The sequence below is a fragment of the Rosa chinensis genome, chromosome 5, assembly GCF_002994745.2.
Source record: "Rosa chinensis cultivar Old Blush chromosome 5, RchiOBHm-V2, whole genome shotgun sequence".
Taxonomy (NCBI): domain Eukaryota; kingdom Viridiplantae; phylum Streptophyta; class Magnoliopsida; order Rosales; family Rosaceae; genus Rosa; species Rosa chinensis.
In genome coordinates, this window is record NC_037092.1 from 78,050,680 (window position 1) to 78,071,289 (window position 20,610).

Consider the following 20,610-nt stretch of genomic DNA (forward strand, 5'->3'; position numbering starts at 1 on the left):
TCTAAATGGTCATCTTGTGTGTTGCATAGTCCTCACAAACTATTGTCTTTGAAAACACTCTTTGATTGTTTATTTACTTTGCTTTCTTACTGCATTCATCCCATACATCATACTTGAGATCAGTGAGGCCTTGATTCAAACAGAAAAGGAACGACTTTCAAGTCTCGGTTACAATAATAGATTGATTCATTCTTGTGTAGAATAGGTCTTTCAAGTTGTAAACAAGTTAGCTATTTTGCTTGTAAAGTGGTTGTGTTGAATACCACTACTTGTGTATTGTAAAGACTTGATTTCATAGTGGATTGCATTCTTGTGTCGGCTACATGAACAACCTCACAGTGATGTTTCCTCAGTGGCCGAGAAGTGCCCGCATACAGTCCGAGAAGCACCCACATACAGGCCGAGAATCGCCCACCAGAAGCCAAGTCCCTCAAGATCAAAAAGTATAATGGGACCCGGGACCCATACCATCATTTAGAAATCTTCCAATCCATACTCCATGAACTCGATACATCGACGCCATGGCTTGCCACGCGTTAGAGGAAAATTTGATGGACGAGGCCCTACGTTGGTTCCTCAACCTACCCACCAACTCCATTGATAGTTTCTAAGAACTGGGAGACAAGTTCCTGCGACGATTCATCCTGTGCAGCGGTGGATATCGCACAACTCCCAACCTATTTCTACTCAAGCAACGACCGAAGGAGCAACTGCGAGACTTTGTTGGCTGATGGCAGAAGCAGGCCACCCAATGCCGCTCCCTGGACCCAGTCCTCGCGGCGTCGACTTTTAAACAGGCACTCCAGCCTGGATACTTCTTGTTGCAGATCAACACCAATCCCCCTGCAACATACGATGACCTCCTCGAGTATAACACCTTTGGCCGCGATACCAACACCAATGCGCATCTAACCACTGCACCTCAAGTGAACAATCCAGATACCAGAAATAAAGACACCAATCAAGACAAACCTGCCCAGCCAAACGACAGGGCCCCACAGGAACGACAAGGCTATAGCGATAGGAGAGACAAGCAATACGGCAAGAGCCCCGAGAAGCCAAAATACAACTCCTCAAGCAATCGACATCGCGATGCACCATACGGCGACACCCGACACAGGGATGACAAGCGATTTGCGGCACCCCGATATGAGATTTACACCACACTCACTGCCTCTTATGAGGACAACTGGAACAATCACAAGGACATCATTCCGCGCCCACCAAAGCGCAAGTCCGGCCAATCCAAACCCCAAGATAATGGTAAATACTGCACATATCACGAGGAATCCGGCCACCCCACCAATATCTGCTGGGCACTGAAAATTGCCATCGAGCACCTCATCCAGAGCGGCCAACTCTCACAATATCGTACTCCCGCCACTGGCCCTAACACCATATAAGTCTACAGCCAGATCTTAACGATGCACGGTGGTGCCCCCGAACACTTGAGACCCACCATGCCCATAAGCGCTAATGCCCTCGGGGCCAAGAAATATTGGGACTCAGCCATGGCTGCCACACCCCCCAAGTCGAATGGAACTCGATAGCCTTTAACCGCAGCGAGGACACCATCCAGAAGCACCACAACGACCCACTCTTAATCACCATGGTCATCGACCACTATCGCTGCCACAGGGTCTTGGTAGATAGTGGCGCAGCGGTCAGCGTCATGTTCTGCAGCTGCTACAAGGGCCTCAACCGAGATAGGAAGAAACTCACCCCGATCATGAACCCCTAATCAGCTTCGCAGGAGAAATTACATAACCCTTAGGATCTGCTAATTTGTGGATCACACTAGGTGGCGACAGCACTATCGCCACCATGACAGCACATTTCATCATCGTCAACTGCCCCTCATCCTACAATGTCATCCTAGGGCGTGACGCCATACGGGGATTCCAATGCTTTGTGGCAGGACACATGCTAATGATAAAGATACCCACCCCGGGTGGCATCCTCACCGTTAGAGGCGATCAAGAGCTAGCGAGACAGTGCAACTCCTTGACTGTCAGAAGAGGACACACCAGACAAGAGGTACTCCTAACCTCCTACCCGCCCTCCCCATCCGACAAGCCCGATGACCCAAGGGAAGATCCTGAAACCTCAGATGATTGCAATACACCCGGCAAAAGGAAGGAGGATAAGCGCAAACTCAAGCAACCGAGACCAGATGCTTTGGAAGACCTGATATCGGTCTCCATTTTCAATGCATACCCAAAGAGAAAAGTCAAGATCGGGTCCAAGACGGATCCACAGTTCCAAGCATAGCTCATCGCCTTCCTTAAGTCCCGACAGGAAGTGTTTGCATGGTCATACGCCGATATGCCAGGAATCTCGCTAGAGTTGTTGACCCACAAACTAACCATCTAGCCGGACGTTCCCCTAATTCGCCAAAAATGAAGGGCCTTCACATAGGAGAAATATAAAGCAATCCAGGTAGAGGTCAAGAAACTCCAAGACATTGGGTTTGTCCAAGAAGTCTCCTACCCGACATGGCTCTCTAATGTTGTAATGGTAAAGAAGCCCAAATGAAAATGGCGCATGTGTGTCGATTACACCAACTTGAACAAAGCTTGGCCAAAGGATAGTTTTCCCCTCCCGAGAATCGACCAGCTAGTTGACTCCACCGCAGGCCACAAGCTCCTTAGTTTTATGGACGCCTTCTCCGACTATAACCGAATTGCCATGGAACCCTCCGATCAAGAGCACACATCCTTCACCACCGATAAAGGGTTTGTACTGTTACAACGTAATGTTGTTTGGTCTAAAGAACGTTGGGGCCACGTACCAGTGACTGGTTAACGCCATGTTCGCAAATCATATCGGTAAGATCATAGAGGTATATGTGGATGATATGCTCGTCAAAAGTGTCACCCTTGAAGGTCACATTAAAAACCTGGGTATCGTCTACGACATCTTAATCCAATATGGCATGTGACTTAACCCAAACAAGTGCATATTTGGCGTACGGGGAGGCAAGTTCCTGGGTTTCGTGGTCAGCGAGAGGGGCATCGAAGCCAACCCCGAGAAGGTACAAGTAATTCTCTATATGGCACCACTGTAAACCAGGAATGAGGTCCAGTCCCTCACTGGGAAGGTTGTTGCCCTCGCCCGGTTCATATCGCGTCTAACAGACAAGTGCACTCCATTCTTCAAGCTCCTTAAAGCTCACCATACCGAGGTGATCAATTGGGAACCCGAGCACGACAAGGCTTTCCAGGGCCTCCGAGATTATCTAGCGTCAGTACCCACTTTTTTAAAACCTATCCTAAGAAAGGTCCTATACATCTACCTAGCTGTATCAGGCACTGCGATCAGCGCTACCCTGGTCAGGCGAGAGGACAACAATGAGCTACCAGTCTACTACACCAGCAAGGGATTCAACGATGACGAGTCCAGGTACTCCGATATAGAGAAGTTCGCCCTCGCACTCCTTACGACCGCTCGGTGATTACGGCAATATTTTCAGGCGCACACAATACATGTCTTGACCAACCAACCCCTAAAGTAAGTTCTCTAGAAACCAAAATCTTCAGGAAGACTGGTAAAATGGTCCATCGAACTGGAGAGTTCGACATTCATTACACGCCATGCACGGCCATCAAGGGGCAGGCCGTTGCCGACTTAATCGTAGAGTTCATACCCCTAAAAGATATCGCGCTCTTGGGCGAGACTATCTCGGGACCCCATATCACGCCCCCATGGACTCTCCACGTAGATGGATCCTCCGATAGTAAACTCAGTGGCGCTAGGGTGGTCTTGACTGACCCAGAGGGGAACACATGTGAGTACGCGCTACAATTTAGGTTTACAGCCTCAAACAACGCAGCCGAGTAAGAACCACTGATCGCCGGCATCCAGCTAGCCAAGGAATTAGGCGTTACGAGACTGGCAATCTTTAGCGATTCCCAACTCGTCGTCAACCAGGTCGGCGGCGATTTCCAAGCCAAGGAGCCGCATCTATCCCACTACCAATCTCTCGTCAAGACTTTACTCCAGCGATGTCTCCCCAACTATACAATCGCCCTAATCCCTCGGGCATAGAACAGCAAGGCAGACGCCGTCATGAGGTTGGCAACATCGCCCCCAGACACCAATATCGGAAGCCTCAAATTGGAAATCCTCGACAAACCAAGCATTGATAATCCATTCTCGAAAATATTCCTGACCGAGAGCGAGCGTCCGCCATCATGGATGGACCCATTTATTGACTACCTCTCTATGGGTATCGCGACCCAGGACAAGATTATCGCCACCAGGCTCCGCAGAAGAGCGACGCTGTACACAGTACGAGAAGGCAAACTATACAGGAAAGGCAGGTCCTTCCCCCTGCTAAAGTGCATCTCCCTCGAAGAGGGACAGCGAGTCCTACTATCGCTGCATAGCGGCATTTGCGGCAACCATGCATGAGCGAGGAACCTAGCATTCAAGATTTTGCGTACATGGTACTATTGGCCTACAATTGAACAAGACGCAAAACTCATTGCTAGCACCTGCCTCAAATGCCACCAATTCGCCAACTCCCCTCTCGCATCATCGGTACCACTCTCGATCATCATTGCCCCTTGGGCATATTGCTAGTAGGGCCTCGACTTCATGTGTAAGTTCCTAACAGCACCGGGACAACTTAAATTTGCCATCGTTGCAGTGGACTACAACACCAAGTGGGTCGAGACCGAGGCTTTAGTCACGATCACAGTTGCCAAAGTTATTAACTTCCTGTGGAAGAACATCTACTGCAGATTCGGAATCTCTGAGACCATCATCACCGATAACGATGCCCAATTCGACAACAACACTCTCCGGGACTTCATTGGCCAGTATGGCACGCAGATCAGATATGCCTCCCCCGCACACCCGCAGACAAATGGCCAAGTCGAGGCTGTCAATAAAATAATCAAGCAGAACTTGAAGAAGAGGCTCGACGATACCCAGGACCTATGGGCCTAAAAACTCCCCGAGGTGTTATGGGCGATAAGGACAACCCCGACAGAGGCAAATGGCGAGTCCCCTTTCTACCTATCCTTCTGCACTGAAGCCGTGATCCCTGTCAAGCAGGAGGTGCATAGCGAGAAAGTCACATGCTTTTACCCGCTCACCAACTCGGAGGGGTTAAACCTTGACTCGGACCTCCTGGAATAGCGATGCGAGCGGGCCCACATCAGGAATATCAACAACAAACAGCGTATCGCTTGCTATTACAACGCCAGGGTCCTGCCTTGCCTCCTCTCCGTCAGGGACTGGGTGATGAAAGAAAAGATGCCAACCCCAACAGGGCTCAAGGCCACCTGGGAGGGGCCGTACGAAATCGTTGAGGCCGTCGGACCCACCACCTTCTACTTGATGGGGGCAGATGGTGTCACCCTCCCACACCCATGGAACGCCCAGCATCTCCGATACTACGCCAAGTAGGGCAAGAGCTCCAGACTCGCTTCCACAGCACTATCGCAACCCCCCCCCCCTCATGCTTGTAAGTGTCAATATTATCTCCTTTACCTTTCCTTGTCATGTATTTTGCAACTATCTCCGCGCAGTATTATATGCTATGACATCACATATATCTCGCATGCTCTCATAATGAACACGACGTTCCTCATCGTCACACCTACTTATCAACAAAATGTTAACGTTTCTCACCTTTTGACCTATAATTGGCCACATTTCTCTTGATATTATCGCCATAGGCCTTACGATGGCCATCATAAAACAACAGGCAAGGGCACGCTGTACAGTAATCCCAACTTATTGCCTATGCGATATGCCAACTAATGAATGAATGCTAATGATTGTTAATGCGATATCGCCCACGGCAGGTCTCGCTGACACAGCAAAATGCTGTCCCTCGTGAACCCTTGCTTTGCCAGTGAGATCCAATGAATGAATGAACGAACGCTGTGCGATACGCCAATAAGTAAACGAATGTTACACGATACGCCTGAATGAATGTTAATGCGATATTGCCTACAGCCGGTCTCGCTGACACTGCAAAGTGCTATCCCTCATGAACCTTTGCGTTGCTAGGTACGATCAAATGAATGAATGAACGAATGCTGCGCGATACGCCAATGAATAAACGAAAGTTAAGCTATAAGCCAATGAATGAATGAATGTTACGCGATACGTCAACCAATGAATGAATGTTAATGCGGTATCGCCTACAGCCGGTCTCGTTGACATAGCAAAAGTGCTGTCTCTCGCGAACCTTTGCATTACCAGGTGCAATCCAATGAATGAACGAACAAACGAACACTACGCGATATGCCAATGAATGAATGAATGTTACGCAATACGCCAACCAATGAATGAATTTTAATGCGGTATCGCCCACGACCGGTCTTGCTGACACAGCAAGATGCTGTCCATCTCGAACCCTTGCGTTGCCAGTGGCGATCCAATAAATGAATGAATGTTAAGCAATACACCAATGAACGAATGAACGACTGTTACGCAATACGACAATGAACGAATGAATGAACGTTACGCGATACACCAATGAATGAACGAATGAATGCTACGTGATGCGCCAATGAACGAATGAGTGAATGTAACGTTATACTTCGCCATGAATCAACTAGTCGAATACCGGGTGGTACATCTCCATGAACAGTTACTGCTACACGACACATCGCGATTCACGAGCCCCCTTAACATTGCGAAGACACGCGATGTAAAACAGCGATGGCCAAGGCCACCTCGATACCGCGTCAAACAAGATTACGTCACTACTACAAAAACTGCATATAAGGACACTGGAACAGAGTCCTCTATTACATTTAAGGACACTCTAAAAAAGAGTCCTCTATCCAGCAGTCATTGTAAGTCATTTACAAGGACACTGGAAAAGAGTCCTCTTTTCCCTACTAGGACACCGAAACTGTGTCCTTAAAAGTAAAAATCTAGTGTCCTTGTATCTATAAAAGGACACTTGAATTGTGTCCTTATATCATCAAAAACAGTGTCCTTGTAACTATAAGAGGACACTTCATTTGTGTCCTTGTATTATCAAAAACAGTGTCCTTATATGTATAAGAGGACACCTAAATTGTGTCCTTACATCCCAAAAATAGATGTCCTTAAATATAATAGTGGACACATAACCTGTGTCCTTAAAACTAAAAAATTGTCCAAAAAAAAAAATATTAAAAGTATGATCCGTACTCCAATTCAAGTCCATATCACAATACATATGACTTGGCCGACCAAACCAATATGCAAACTAGTAATATTTAGTTCAATACAATATCAAATCTTCCAGCTATACTCAATTACAAATGAGAATAGTTCAAAATATTGAGTATTTGGGATAGACTATACTAGCATTCTAATTGTTTACAGTATAATTGATTTCTTGAAAGTGAAGGGTTCAGATAGCAACTTTCACCAGAAACTACACTAGCATGCTCCAGTCCAAGATATTGCTCACAATCACCAGAAACTTTTGTTCTCTACAGGCAGAAATGGAACAAAGCAATGAACATTTAAAACGGGAAGATAAATGCAAATTTCCACTGGCAAAGGGAAGATAAAATTAGTATACATGATCTAGTATGAAATCTGATCACAAGTGATAAGTTCTTGTGTCAGAAAGTAATACCTCACTACAAGGAAGAAATAATGAAAATCCGGATGAACATAATGAAAACTTATATATATCTTCTAAATTAGGTGTGAATATATATCAAGCAAAATAAGCATCAACTTATATATATATATATATATATATATATATATATATATATATAAGACAAGAAAGAATATTTGACCTGCAGCTGTCTCGCTTTCCTCAATAAAACTCCAAAACTTATCCTCCTTCTCTTTATCGACAACAAGCCAATTATGATAATTGCAAACCCCTAAATCATCAAAAACATCATACAGCGCTCACTACAACTATCTATCATTGAAAAAAGAATCCTACAGCTACACAAATCCAGACCTATCCATTTCCTATAAATCAACAAAACAGAGAAGGAAAAAAAAGTTTATCATTCAAACCTCTTTTGTCCTAACTTAACAGTTACTAAACTGAACTTTCACTCTAATCACTGCCATAACCTCCAACTTCCAAAGAGAATTTATCCTTATAGTATTGATCTGCACAAACCGAAAGCATCATTAAGGCTGAGTAGTTTGCAAGCTTCACTTCATCCATATACAAAAACTGCAAATAGAATTACTATTTGCTAAGCTTCCAAATATTGAATAATGACCAAAATTATGCAAATGAACAAATGAAAGAATCCTTTTCTTATCTATTTAAATACTTGACCCTGTCTGATTAATAATGTCCTAACCTAAAAGCACTTGAACAACATAACAGAACCCAACCTAGCTGTTAAGGAACTCACAGGGATTTAGATAAATTAACTAAAACATATGTAGAATTTACATAGGCCATAATTGCGTTAGACGAAGTTTGAATTACCTGGTTGTTGGCTTGTCCAGCTCAGGATTAGTCTCAGATCTTCTCCTAGCTGCTGCCGCTGTCTCTCCCTGCAACCTTCCTGCAGTCAACTAAAACATTTAGAAATCATAAACTTATGTCAAATTAAATATCAGAATAATTATATCTAATACTCAAGGTAATTGTTAGACTCTAAAAGTAATTAAAAATGAACAAAGAAGATAATCTACAATCCCATAAATATTCATTCCACATTTGAAGTCATAACACCAAAAGCATACATTCTTCATGATTGAATAAGAAAGCTAGTAACCAATTTCAAACTGTACAACCTTGCAGCAAACATAGATGTCATCAGGAAAAAAAAAAAATAGAACAATACATAGTTGCATGAATAAGGCATATTACTTACATATTAGCCCAGGTAAGCATGCGCAACTAATCAAAAACACCATTACATATAATTGAGCCCGCTATTCATGTATACATGTGTATCTGAACTTATATATTTATATGAGAGCCTTTTCAGTCAAAACAATATGTCACTTCCTAGCTTTCAACACAATAGTCAATGACTCAGAATTTTTTAGCCCTCTCCTTCCCTTAGAAGTTACAACAAGATTAACTTGAACCTCTCATCAGCCTGCAATTATATCTGCAATCATATGATACATGGTCAGAAAGACAATTACAGAAACAAAGATTTAACAAATATATTCAACTCTGAACCTACTAACTAAAACACTAATGTCATTATGCAAGGGTGATCTAAAAGCACTAAATTAATAGCATTCTGCAAGGTAAGAAATGCATGATGTCGTTGCCATATATATGTCAATCATTTGGCAGCTTAAGTCAAGCTTCTAATCAGATTTTGACAGCTACAATTTGTCTCACAGGAAAATCAGCTATAGAAAACGCTGCCAAAAATATACAGGACAGCCCTCTTGTAAGTGAGGAAGCATGATAATGCAAATGGAATGGTAAATCAAATGAAACATAATAACTAAACACCGGAAACAATTCTCACTACGTTTTCTTTTCTAGCTATTGTTTTCATATATTCTTCTTCATCTCTCCCTCCCTGCTTTCTCCCTTATGTTTCCCTCCCTCTATGATAAAGGTATGTATACTCTTTTCACCTGTTAGAGTTTCAATTTACAGTGAGTTTAACCAGAAAAAAGCAATAGAAAGTAAACATAATGGACATAATAATAGCTAAACACAGGATAATGATACTTCAGAATGTGTCGATCAACTTCCCCTCTTTCCATACTGATTTCTTTGCTTAAAATCTTTCAGAATACAAAACGTATTTTTTGTGTGTATTTTTTTTTCTTTTTTTTTAGAGAAGACCACTTAGATACATGACCACTGTCCAAGTAACAGAAGAACCAAATAAGGTGGTCGCTACTCACTTGAAAGTCCAAACAATTTCCTTGAACCCAACCCCTGCCAAAACTAGGCTACCAACGTTGGAATAGTATTAATATGCACCCTCAGACTAACACAAATTTTAAAATATTGATTCACAAGATAGTCTCAGCAAAGTGAAAGAGAGAAGAAAATAAAACTAACAAATCTCCTAAGAACTGCGTCATCTAGTTCCTGAGGCTTATTAGTAGCACCTGCAAGAATATAAAAACAGTATTAGAGAGGCATACTAAAATCTATTTAGGTTTTGGTATGATCAAAATGATTATGTTAGAACTTTATTCCCTGCCACCCTTTATCCCTTGACTTATTTAATTCAATTAATTCCAGGAGATGACCAAAGTTTGTTTTTAAGGTTTTATCAACAATCCAAGTGAACTTATTTTCCCTGATCAAAATCCCAAGCAGACTACAATGATTAGAAATAAGAAGGGCATCATCTAACAAGTTGGCATTATCTAATTTCTAACCAGGGAACTGTCACCGTGACATATAGTAGCGGCTTAGCAGCATTTGGATTCGTTGGAACAGGCTTGATCAATTGCTTAATGCCTTTAATAATATCAGGGTATAGAACACCCTGCTCCTCTCCACCGGATGAAGTGTATTTGTGAATTATCCCTCAGTCATCGGATCAATCACAAAGATAGTGGTCTTCTTTGATCCAAGTGTAACTGCTCCATCCTCTAACATATAGGGCGTCTTATAGACGAGCTCAGCCATAGGAATATTAAGTTTCTGCAAGTGTACAATACAACCCCAGTATGTACAAAATATATCCTATCAGTAAAACTTTGTATATAATCTAATTCATTGCAGCTATGAGCCGGGAGTTTCTCAACTTCCAAAGTACTTATCCTTCAAGAATGTGGCAATCATTATACATCCAAAGCTATTGTTATGCTGGAACTACAAAGTTTATTAAGATTATCTAAGAAAATATGAAATTCATCTCATTGTAGATAATATCCATATTATACTATGAAGCTGTTTGTTTAGAGACTAGATCTACAGTCTCCAGATAAAGGTATTTACTTACCCTCCAGTAGTTGCAGTAGCAGGTTGCCCAGTGGCGTCATTCCTCTTGACGGAATCAAAATTCAGAACTAGCAGATTGAATACTAGCACCTTTACAATTATTGGTAGATATTAAAATTATAAGAATAAAAAGAACCACAATTAAGCATCAATAACAGTTCAAAATCCAAAATTGAATTACTACACAATCAGCAAGAACCCTAATTTCCCAAACCATAAATGCTAGAGTAGTATTCCAACACTATCTTATCAATAGTGTACACAATACAATATCTACACTATCTTATCATCAGTATAACACAATCCAATATCAATACACAGTTGACATATCAAACAAATTATGTAAACAAAAGATTAGGAAAAAAAAAGAAAAAGAGGATCGAGTAACCGCACCTTATACTGAAATTTTTCCCAGAATTTATCAACCCAGAATATGTCTCACGCCTTACTACGAGTTGAGCCCTTGTTACGAGTCGCCGCCTTCTCTGCCGAGTCGAATCAGATCGACTGTATCTTGAGCTCGAGTCTTTTTCTTTTTCTTTTTCTTTCTATTACAACTAAAAATGGAAATAGAGTGAATGAAACAACATCTTTTATCTTGCGGTGGGTTTCAAACTTTCAATTGAAGAGGGAAGTCGAAAATTGGAGGAGGAGGGAAGTGAAATTTGGGGAGGGAATCGAAAACGCGGAGTACGCGAAATGTAGCGCGTTTTCTTATTTCAATTGGATTTCAGTTTTTCAACTGGAGCCAATTGACCTGGGAGTTTAGGACACGGCATGTACGGATATCGTTTGTCCTTGAAAGACTCGCCCTCCACTTAAAAATTCCATTTAAACGTTGGGTGTCCGGTGTCCAGTGTCCTTATAAACTTTCAAGGACTCCACATAATAAATGTGTCCTTGTTCAATGTCCTTATATCCGTTTTTTGTAGTAGTGCGTTATGTATTGCCTCGCCATTCGCTCTCGCCTCCAGCACCGACATTATGCTGCCTCGCCATTTGGCTCCTACACTCTCGCACTCCGCGATGGGCGATACACCATACCAAGCTACAGAAATACCGAACGACAGAGCAATGAAATGCGATACATACTCCAAAATGAAATATTCATTACAAAAGGCTTTGCCGCCAATAACGATACATCAATTGCTACTTCGCACAAGTGCGATACACAAAAACATATTACATATTCAAACAAATGCGGTACACACATCACTATCCTCGCTTGCCCTTCTGAGTCCATTACAGGATGGCTCCAATCAAGTTTGATTCTTTGGAATTGGAGGAGCCTCAGAAGAAGATCACTGAATTGGAGGATTGATAGGCTGGCCAGGTTCCAGTGCAAAAGACTGGGAGCAGTTGCACCGCACCACTCTCCGCCATATCGCCACCCGATCTCCATTGTTATAGCCCACCGCCCCCTCCAGTGATCTTGGCCGTTGGGTTTCTCAGTCGGACGGGTTTTCAGTTTCACAGAGGCACAGATTGTGCAATCCCCAAGCGGGTGATGAAGCCGAGTCCTTATGAGATTAGGCTATAAAGCCCATAACCCAAGATGAGATTAAGCTATAAAGCCCAGAAATCTAGAAACGCATATTGCCTATAGCGAAGAGAAGATTTCAGAAGCAAGAGCACAATGAAAAACAAAGAAAACGCCATGTTGAAAATATAATCCACCCTTCTCCTTACTGCCTATTTATAGGGGACGCCATCACCACCAACCGACTCCAGAAGACCAATTGTCGCGTCGCCTTAATGACCTACATTAATGACAAGGCAACCAATTGACAAAGTAATAAATATATTCAACGAACGAGGGACTATCGCCCAACACTATCAATTCCCCATAAACTTCACAAGTTCCTATACCAAACAGACATCTCAAAAGTCAGAACACTCGGTCAATTTTCCAAACAAAATCCAACGCATTTACAAGAACAGGAAAAACCTATCGCTAGCCCAAAACGATGTACAAAGGCTAGGTCTCGCCCTCGGCACTACGTGTCTGCTCCTCTACCCGATCTCGCCCCTCCACTCCGTCTCGCTCTCCAACATTCTCGCCTTGCACCTCGTCCCCGACACACGTGAAGGCCTCCTATTCGCCGACAACACCCTCCACCTCGGGCTCACCAGCCTGTCCTGATGCACGCTCCGGAACAGGCTGCTCTCTTATCACAATGCCAGAACTCTGGCCACCACTTGCGGCGCTGGCTTGCGATCTCGCCGCTTTCTTGGCCTGCATGTCACGTACCACTTTCTCATGGTCAATCCACCCAGTAGCGATACCATCTCAAATCGATTGCAAGACTCCATCCGAGAAGGCTTTATTCATTTTCTCTTGAAAGTGGGGTGTCCGGAGATAGAGATCCACCGCCTTATCCGCACCATCTCGTCTAGCCTTGGCGAGCTTGTCCCGATGCATCTCGGCAGCCGCGCGCAAGCGAATGCACTCCTCGGTGAAGTCACTCGATCGAGCCTGCTGCTCAGCTAACTCCGTCCTGAGCCACTCCATCTCTGCCTCCCTCTCGCCTGCTTCCAGCTCCACATCCAGTAAACGGTCCACCTCCCTCTGCAGATTCCCAACCTGCCCCTCCAAATCCACCACGCGATCGGGATAGGTAGCCAAACTCTCCGAGGCAACAGCACGAAGCTCCAATTCGGTATCACGCTTCTGGACCTGCCTTTCCAAATCTCGCAGACGCTCTTCGGCCTCTGCCACCCGAGCCCTAACTAGCTCCACCAACCTCAGGCCATCCTCTGCCAGCTGCAGCTTCCCAATCAAATCGAGGTTCGCCTCCCTCAGTGGAGCGATAGCATCCTCGGCTCCCTAACGACGAGCCTCCTATATAGCAAGTGCTCGTTCCAGCTCCATCCTCCTCTCGATCCCTTCCTCGATTACTCGCCTCATATCCTCACACTCCACCCGACCTTGGTCCACCACATTCTGAAGCTCGCGCGCCCACTCCCTCTCGGCTTCCAGCTCCCCTTGCAGCCGAGCTATCTCTTTATCAAAATGAGCCACCAACTCGCTCGAGGCGTGGTAATTCAGGTTCACAGCCTGCAGCACACAACATTGTCAACACATCTACGTGAATGCAAAAAAAAAAAAAAAAATAGAGAAGAGGCAAACTCATAACGATGCATACCCTCATCAACTTCTCCTGAGCTTCCCGATACCCCAGACGTGGGCCCTCAGCACTCACACGACCACGATTGCGATGACAATTTCGCAATTCAGCAACCATGTGAAGGATGGCCCCATCGATAGTTCCAATCTTGCCCAGGGTGCGCGCGAGACCACCAGCAACCTCATCGCGAGAACCCCGTGAACCCCCACTTGTAAATCTCGAGCGCGACACATTGTCAACCCGAGACCTCTTACTACTGCGAGTGTCGATAGCAACACCAACTGGGGGACTCCCGAGATAGAGCTGAGAGTCCGTCCTCTTCCTCGACTTGACCCCATCCGTCCGAGCACACGTGTCCAACACTCAGACTCCATCCCCCTCACCATCTTGAGTCCCCGTTTTGGTGACTTGGGCGACCCCAATTATACCCTCTCCAGACTCAGGTTGTCCCTCGGGCACCTCGACTGTCAGCCCTGTCTCGCCAATGGCATGGCTGGTCACCTCCGCCTCCCCACTATCCACAGTGATGACTTCCGTGAGACAGGATCACCAATTTCATCCCCAAATTAGAACGGTTTCCAACTATCCCAGAACCGCATCTTACACCAAGCAAGCACGAGCGCTGGTATCACTCTAACGCCGCTCCACCTCCTCCAGCAAGTCCTCGACGGAAATCTCTACCTCCACCGTGGGCTCCGAGACCCCAGCCACGTCACCAAGACCCTTCTCTCTTGTAGGGACCCAGGCTCGTCACTTCTTGCATCTTAGGGGACTGACGCTCGCCACCACGCACTTGGAGACGCTCACTCTCCTCACCAGCATGCATGGGTGGCCCTTGGACATCTTATGTCAGCTCCCAGGAAACGCCACCTTTATGCCTCTCAGCGCCAGCTTCTTCCTCAGCCCGTTGATTGAAATACTCTAGCACGGTATTAGGAAACCTCAGATACATCTCATCGGGCAACGACATGCTAACCCGATGATCAATCACACGTACTTTATCCGGTAGGCCAACATCCACTCACCTCGCCGTGTGCGATTCTCGCAATAGTCCCTGAATAATGGCATCGGGATCGATGTCAGCATACGGGGCGTCACTTTTGCTAGGGGCCTCGTTTGACATATCTGCTGCAAAATAAATACAATGTCAGCAAGGATAACACACAACACACCACACCACACAAATAGAAAATCCCTCACCTGGAAACCTCCCCAAATCAAATCTCTCGTATATCGGGAGCCTACAGAGACGATAGAACCCCCTCGCCCCCTTGGGAAACCCACCCATCACCCTCGCCACACACTTCCGCTCCAGCGTGGTCAACTCCACCTCTTGCCTCACTACGATGCACAAAAACGCTATTAGTACACACTAAAGACAAGAAAATCCACCAACAAAGGCAATCACGATACTCACAGATGGGTTGGAACCAGCTCGGGGCCCGGTGCACCATATCCGGATTCTGCTACTAGCCGCCTACTAAGCACGGCCTCCCCCGCCACCAAGCATAGATATTTGAAGGCAAGTCCTCGATAACAGTACGACCGCGCGCCCTAAAATTCACACAGCCGCTATCACTGGCTTTGGTCGAGTACTGCATCTTGAACATGGAATTGAACTCACTGATACTGGGACACAGCAACTTGCTTAGCTTCCACAACAGCAATACTCCCATTATTTGCCTCAGGGCATTGGGCAACAGCTGCCCTACCGCTACATTCAGGCACTATAGCAGATACTGCAACTCCTCCGGTATCGGGAAACTCAACCCACACCTGAGCTGATACTCATAAAAGCACGCCCATCCTAACTGGGGGTGGCTGAACGTTTCACCATCCCTTAAGGGACGTAACGAGATATTGTCCGGAATGGCCCAAGCGGTCCTCATCTCGGCAATCTGCTCTTCAGTCATACTCGGACCCTGTTGATCAATGCGCGTAGCGCCAAGGAGTAACCGCCCCAGTGGCGAACGGTAGATATCCAATACTTTAATGACCTCCGCTTCAGGTACATCAGCGACCATGAGTCGCTCAACCCTACTCGAAACTCCACGAGACGAGCCTTTGCCACTCCCTAGGGAACTCCCCACAATACTCCCGCGGGGAGCTCCACCACCTCCTCGGGAATCGCCCTCGCCAGTTCTCTGAGAACCACTTCCATCATGACTACGAGAGGCACCTTCTCCCCCGCCACGGGACTCACCGACACCACCGCGAGAAGCCCCCAGCCCTTCACGAGAGGAACGCTCTCTCCTACCACGACTACGATTCTCACACACCATACTACGGTTTTCCCTCAATATCGCCTTCTCCAAGACTCCCCCACAAAATTCCACTGCTCCAGCCCTATCCGGAGCAACCAAATGAGACTCAGCGCGACCCACAATTCAACCCCTCCACAATCTCACCAGACCTAAAGCAACCCATAACCCACCGATAAATCGCTCTCGGAGCACGACCCTCACAAGGTACATACACACCAAAACCCACCGGTAAATCGCTCTAGGAGCACAACCCTCACAAGGTACATACACACCAAAACCCACCGATACACTATAGGACAAAGTGAATCAGACGACGGGCTAAAGCCTGTTGTCTGATTGAAAATGAGGCTGTTGTCTAGTAGCCTGTCGTCTGATTGCATTCAATCAGATGACAGGCTTTTTATGTCGTCTTTTTTCTCATTCATACAACATGTATATATAAATATGTGTTGTCTGAATTTATGCAATTTCTATTAATTTGGCTAAACTGTCGTAGAGTATAGAATCACACAACAGTTCATTGCCCAAGTGTTGTGTGAAATGATCTTAGCACAACAATTTTTCCATGTCTGTGTGGTTGTGTGATTCATCCAACAACATAGATATGATAAATATGTTGTCTGGAGTGAACCTCAAACAAGAGTTCATTTGGCAATGATAAATATGTCGTCTGAAGTAAACCTCATACTATAAATACTATTTCCTTCTATTGTCTGAATTCACCCTTAGATAACAATTTGTTTGATGGCCCTGTTGTCTGAAATAAGCTTCAGATGACATGTGTAGGACCAGTTGTCGTCTTGAATGAACCTCACACTACACATGTTTTCCCTTTATGTTGTCTGAATATTACTTTGAATAACAAGTTTGAGGATGACTTTGTTGTCTGAAATTCATTTAAGATAACATGTGTGGGATAATTTGTCGTCTGAAATGAACCTCAGATTACACATTCTTTCCCTTTATGTTGTCTGAATTTGATTTAGGATAACAATTTCCAGGATATATATGTAGTCTGAAATACATTTTAGATAACAAGTGAGGGATGCATGTGTTGTCTTAAATGATCCTCACACTACCCTTACTATTTCTTTTTGTTGTTTGAATTGCATTTAATATAACAAGTTACTGGATGCATGTGTTGTCTGATAACTTTGCACTACTACAGTTACTTGTCCTGTATGTTGTTTGAATTGAATTGACACAATTGCTTCCTGGAAATAGGCAAATATGAAAATGTTGATACAAATAAGTTCCAAATGTCATTTAGTAGCACATCATTCTCATAGATTGCCAAAACATACAAAAAACTACAAAGAGGTCTCCTACTACAATGTACTTCTTATGTATCAGTTCAAAGTACAACTTGCAATTCATGTCCAACCAAATTTTAACCACAAGAGTGAGCAATACTGTGCCGAGACCCCAGCTCTTAGCCATTTTTTGGTTGACCATAAACAATGACACTGCAGCAACTCAAACTGCAGAATAAACAACTTGCCAGTAAAATTGAAACTCATCTGCCCAAGCAAAAAACAACTACTGTCTAAAAAGAAACAATATAGGAGATTCGATCTAAGTCCTCTGTTCAGGAAGTGGTAAGTTGTCCTTCCTGGAAAGAGGAAATCTTACATTGATCGAAAAGACACGGATAAGATATAAAAAAATCATGTTAGGATAATTTTTTAGTATAAACGGGGCTTAGCTGAAGTTTAAGAAATCAAACCATTTTCAGCAATATAGATTTTTGGGTTTTGATATTTTTGCTTTATATAGACCATCAGTTTCTCCAACCCGTCTGGCCAATCTCCCTTGTCCTGCAATGTAAACATAAGTTATAAGTACATGAGTAGATATGCAGATATATAAAGATTTGAGTTTTCGTACCAAGCCAAGAGGAATCCCATTTCTGTTCAAACCTACAATTAGATAGATAAATAATACTCTACTTGTTTGTTCAGTTGCTACTTCAATAGAATAGCGTCGCTCTTCAGTAGTAGATGGTTGCTAATTTTTAACATACTCTATGACTTATAGTAATTGATCGCAACAAAATCTAATTTTTAACATACTCTTCTGCAGAAAAAGTAGGCAGCCTTTCCTATTTGTTTCAAATCATGTTTACAATCCAACAGTGGTTAGAGCTTAGGGTTCAAGACTTACACAAATCTGCGATTCATGTAGCCTTTATACTTGTCTTCCAGGGCTTGTGGCAAGTCAAAGTGCAACAGCTCACAAAAGGTTCAATGCCTACAGTAGGAGTCATATATAACATTAATACATCAAAGCAAACACCTAAAAGAACAACATATATAATTTAGTATATATAATCTTATTGATATAATTTCAATTCTGGAATTCCTATACCTCTGTTAATGGGTTTCAAACTTTCAATATAAAATAATGCAAAGCTAAGATCTCCAGGTGTGCATAAAGAACACAAACTAACTTTGGCCTTTGTAAAAACCCCATAAACCCATATCACTTAGGATCAACCTTGCTTAATAAACAGTCCCAAGCACAGTGAATAGGCCACATAATCAAATAATCACAAACAGCTAAGACCAAAAGAAAGTGAATCATCAATAACTAACACTGTTATTCACCAATTCATGTCACACACTCAAAACAAAAATCAAAAGCATAGATCATTTTCATTCCAACGTCCTCAAACTCCAATTCAAAACAAAAACCCAATTGGAAATTCACAAACAAACCCAATTCTGCTGCAAAGTAAAAATCTACTGAGTTTCAAGATAGATAGCAATAGGAGTAGCTAAGTTACTGACCAAAACAGAGAAAAACAAATTAACAAAAACATTATGTTGTGTATGCAATTCCTCCCTGTATTAAATTCCGTCTAAATCTATTCTGCAAAAGCCAACATATCCAAATCGTTCAGTACCAAACAAAACCACATAGAAGTGATATAATAATACCAGATAAGGTATACTTACTTGTCATTCTGATTAACCAAATGCATAGCCAATTTATTAAGAGGTAGATAGGTATCCATGACACCTAGAAAAATTAATAAAAAGAACAAATTAAACAACTGTAAAGCCTTGTTTCACAGAAAGAGATAACTCCAGAGTTGTTGTCGCCCCCTTAACACTCAAGTTACCAAAATTTTTACAGCATACTCCTAGAAATCAGTAGATCATTGAACATCTAATCACTTATGTATACTAATCAGTGCAGTCCCTTTTGTCAACAGCTATAGCAGAACCACTCCATAAACCCCATAAACTACATAATCAATAAGAAAAGTACCAAGATTGTAATCGAAAAAAGCTAAGTAAAAAACAAATTGAACAAATAAATCCCCATAGTAAGAAGAAGGACCATACCCTCTTCTCTCTTGCCAAATAGACATGACTAAACTTTCGATGTCCCAGAGGCTTTCCAATATCAAAGTCACCGGGCGTCCATCTCTTCATCTCTGTCGCCGAAACCTCCAATGAACCCTGTCAGAAACCAAAATCATAATTAAAATCCTAATAATATTCAATCAACTTTGAGCCCTAAAAATTCAAACTCAATCAACCCCAGATTTCCTTAACTTAATTCTAGGGTTCTTGAAACCCTAACACAGGATGGGTTGTTCTCCTTCGAGCCCAGTTACGCGGTCGGGAGGTTGAGGTAGATTGTGGAAGATAAAGGTCGGAGCTTTGGCACTTGGGCTCTGACTCTGAGACTGTTGGCTCCGAGCCATAGATTCTATATATAGACTTCTGGGCACCATCCAATTTCAAAATTAAAAGTATCAATCGATTTCAGAACCTAATCAATACACAACAATACCAGAAAACCTAGTCATATCGGAATTCAGAAACCCAACCAAAACCCAATGAGAAAACGAAGTGAATCTGATTAACAAGTAAGAGACAGAGAAGAAGAACTTACAAGGAGAGAGAGAGAGATGGAGGCTGAAGAGTGAAGAGAGTCACGACCGAGGGGGAGAGAACTCGCGGTGGAGAGAGAGAGAGAGAGAGAGAGAGAGAGAGAGAGAGAGAGAGAGAGAGAGAGAGAGCGAGAGAGGGAGTAATCGACTGAATCTGATTAGAGTGTATCGTTACTAAGAGAAGCTAGCGGGTGAGCGAGGCTGAGTCAAATACGCAGGGGAAGAGAAGGGCCAATTTTTTTAGCTAAGGGAGGGAACCCTAAACTAGATAGATTTCGAGGTTTTTTTTTTTTTTTGGATACAAAAGGTTTCTAGGATTTTCAACCCACCCAATTAATTGAATTTTTTTTATGGGTTTTTCAGACAACACATATCATTGCAAGTGTTGTCCCAAATTTTGCAAATTTCATTTTTGAGCCTGTGTTGGCTAAGGAA

The 20,610-nt window shown here is 43.6% G+C and overlaps 1 protein-coding gene and 1 long non-coding RNA gene across 4 annotated transcripts; both read right to left on the reverse strand.

Annotated features, from left to right (window-relative positions):
* Positions 1-15,734: 15,734 nt before the first annotated feature.
* LOC112164136 (rRNA 2'-O-methyltransferase fibrillarin-like) lies at positions 15,735-16,289 on the reverse strand. The gene has a single exon (XM_024300373.1). The coding sequence runs from the start codon at positions 16,287-16,289 to the stop codon at positions 15,735-15,737; it is 555 nt and encodes a 184-aa protein (XP_024156141.1).
* Positions 16,290-17,482: 1,193 nt separating this feature from the next.
* LOC112165881 lies at positions 17,483-20,396 on the reverse strand. 3 transcript variants are annotated; one of them, XR_002923047.2, is made up of 6 exons: positions 20,178-20,396; positions 19,835-20,054; positions 19,622-19,738; positions 19,229-19,292; positions 18,435-18,521; positions 17,483-18,088 (listed from the first exon to the last, which is right to left on the reverse strand). It is a non-coding gene; the product is annotated as an uncharacterized LOC112165881 (long non-coding RNA). The 3 variants fall into 3 exon arrangements; XR_005810593.1 differs by having other exon boundaries at positions 19,622-20,054; XR_002923049.2 differs by lacking the exon at positions 19,835-20,054 and having other exon boundaries at positions 20,178-20,394.
* Between the last annotated feature and the right edge of the window lie 214 nt (positions 20,397-20,610).

What these genes read in the sequence shown, in the direction of transcription:
- LOC112164136 (XM_024300373.1), bottom strand. Translation starts at nt 16,289, where the DNA reads ATGGTGTGTGAGAATCGTAGTCGTGGTAGGAGAGAGCGTTCCTCTCGT.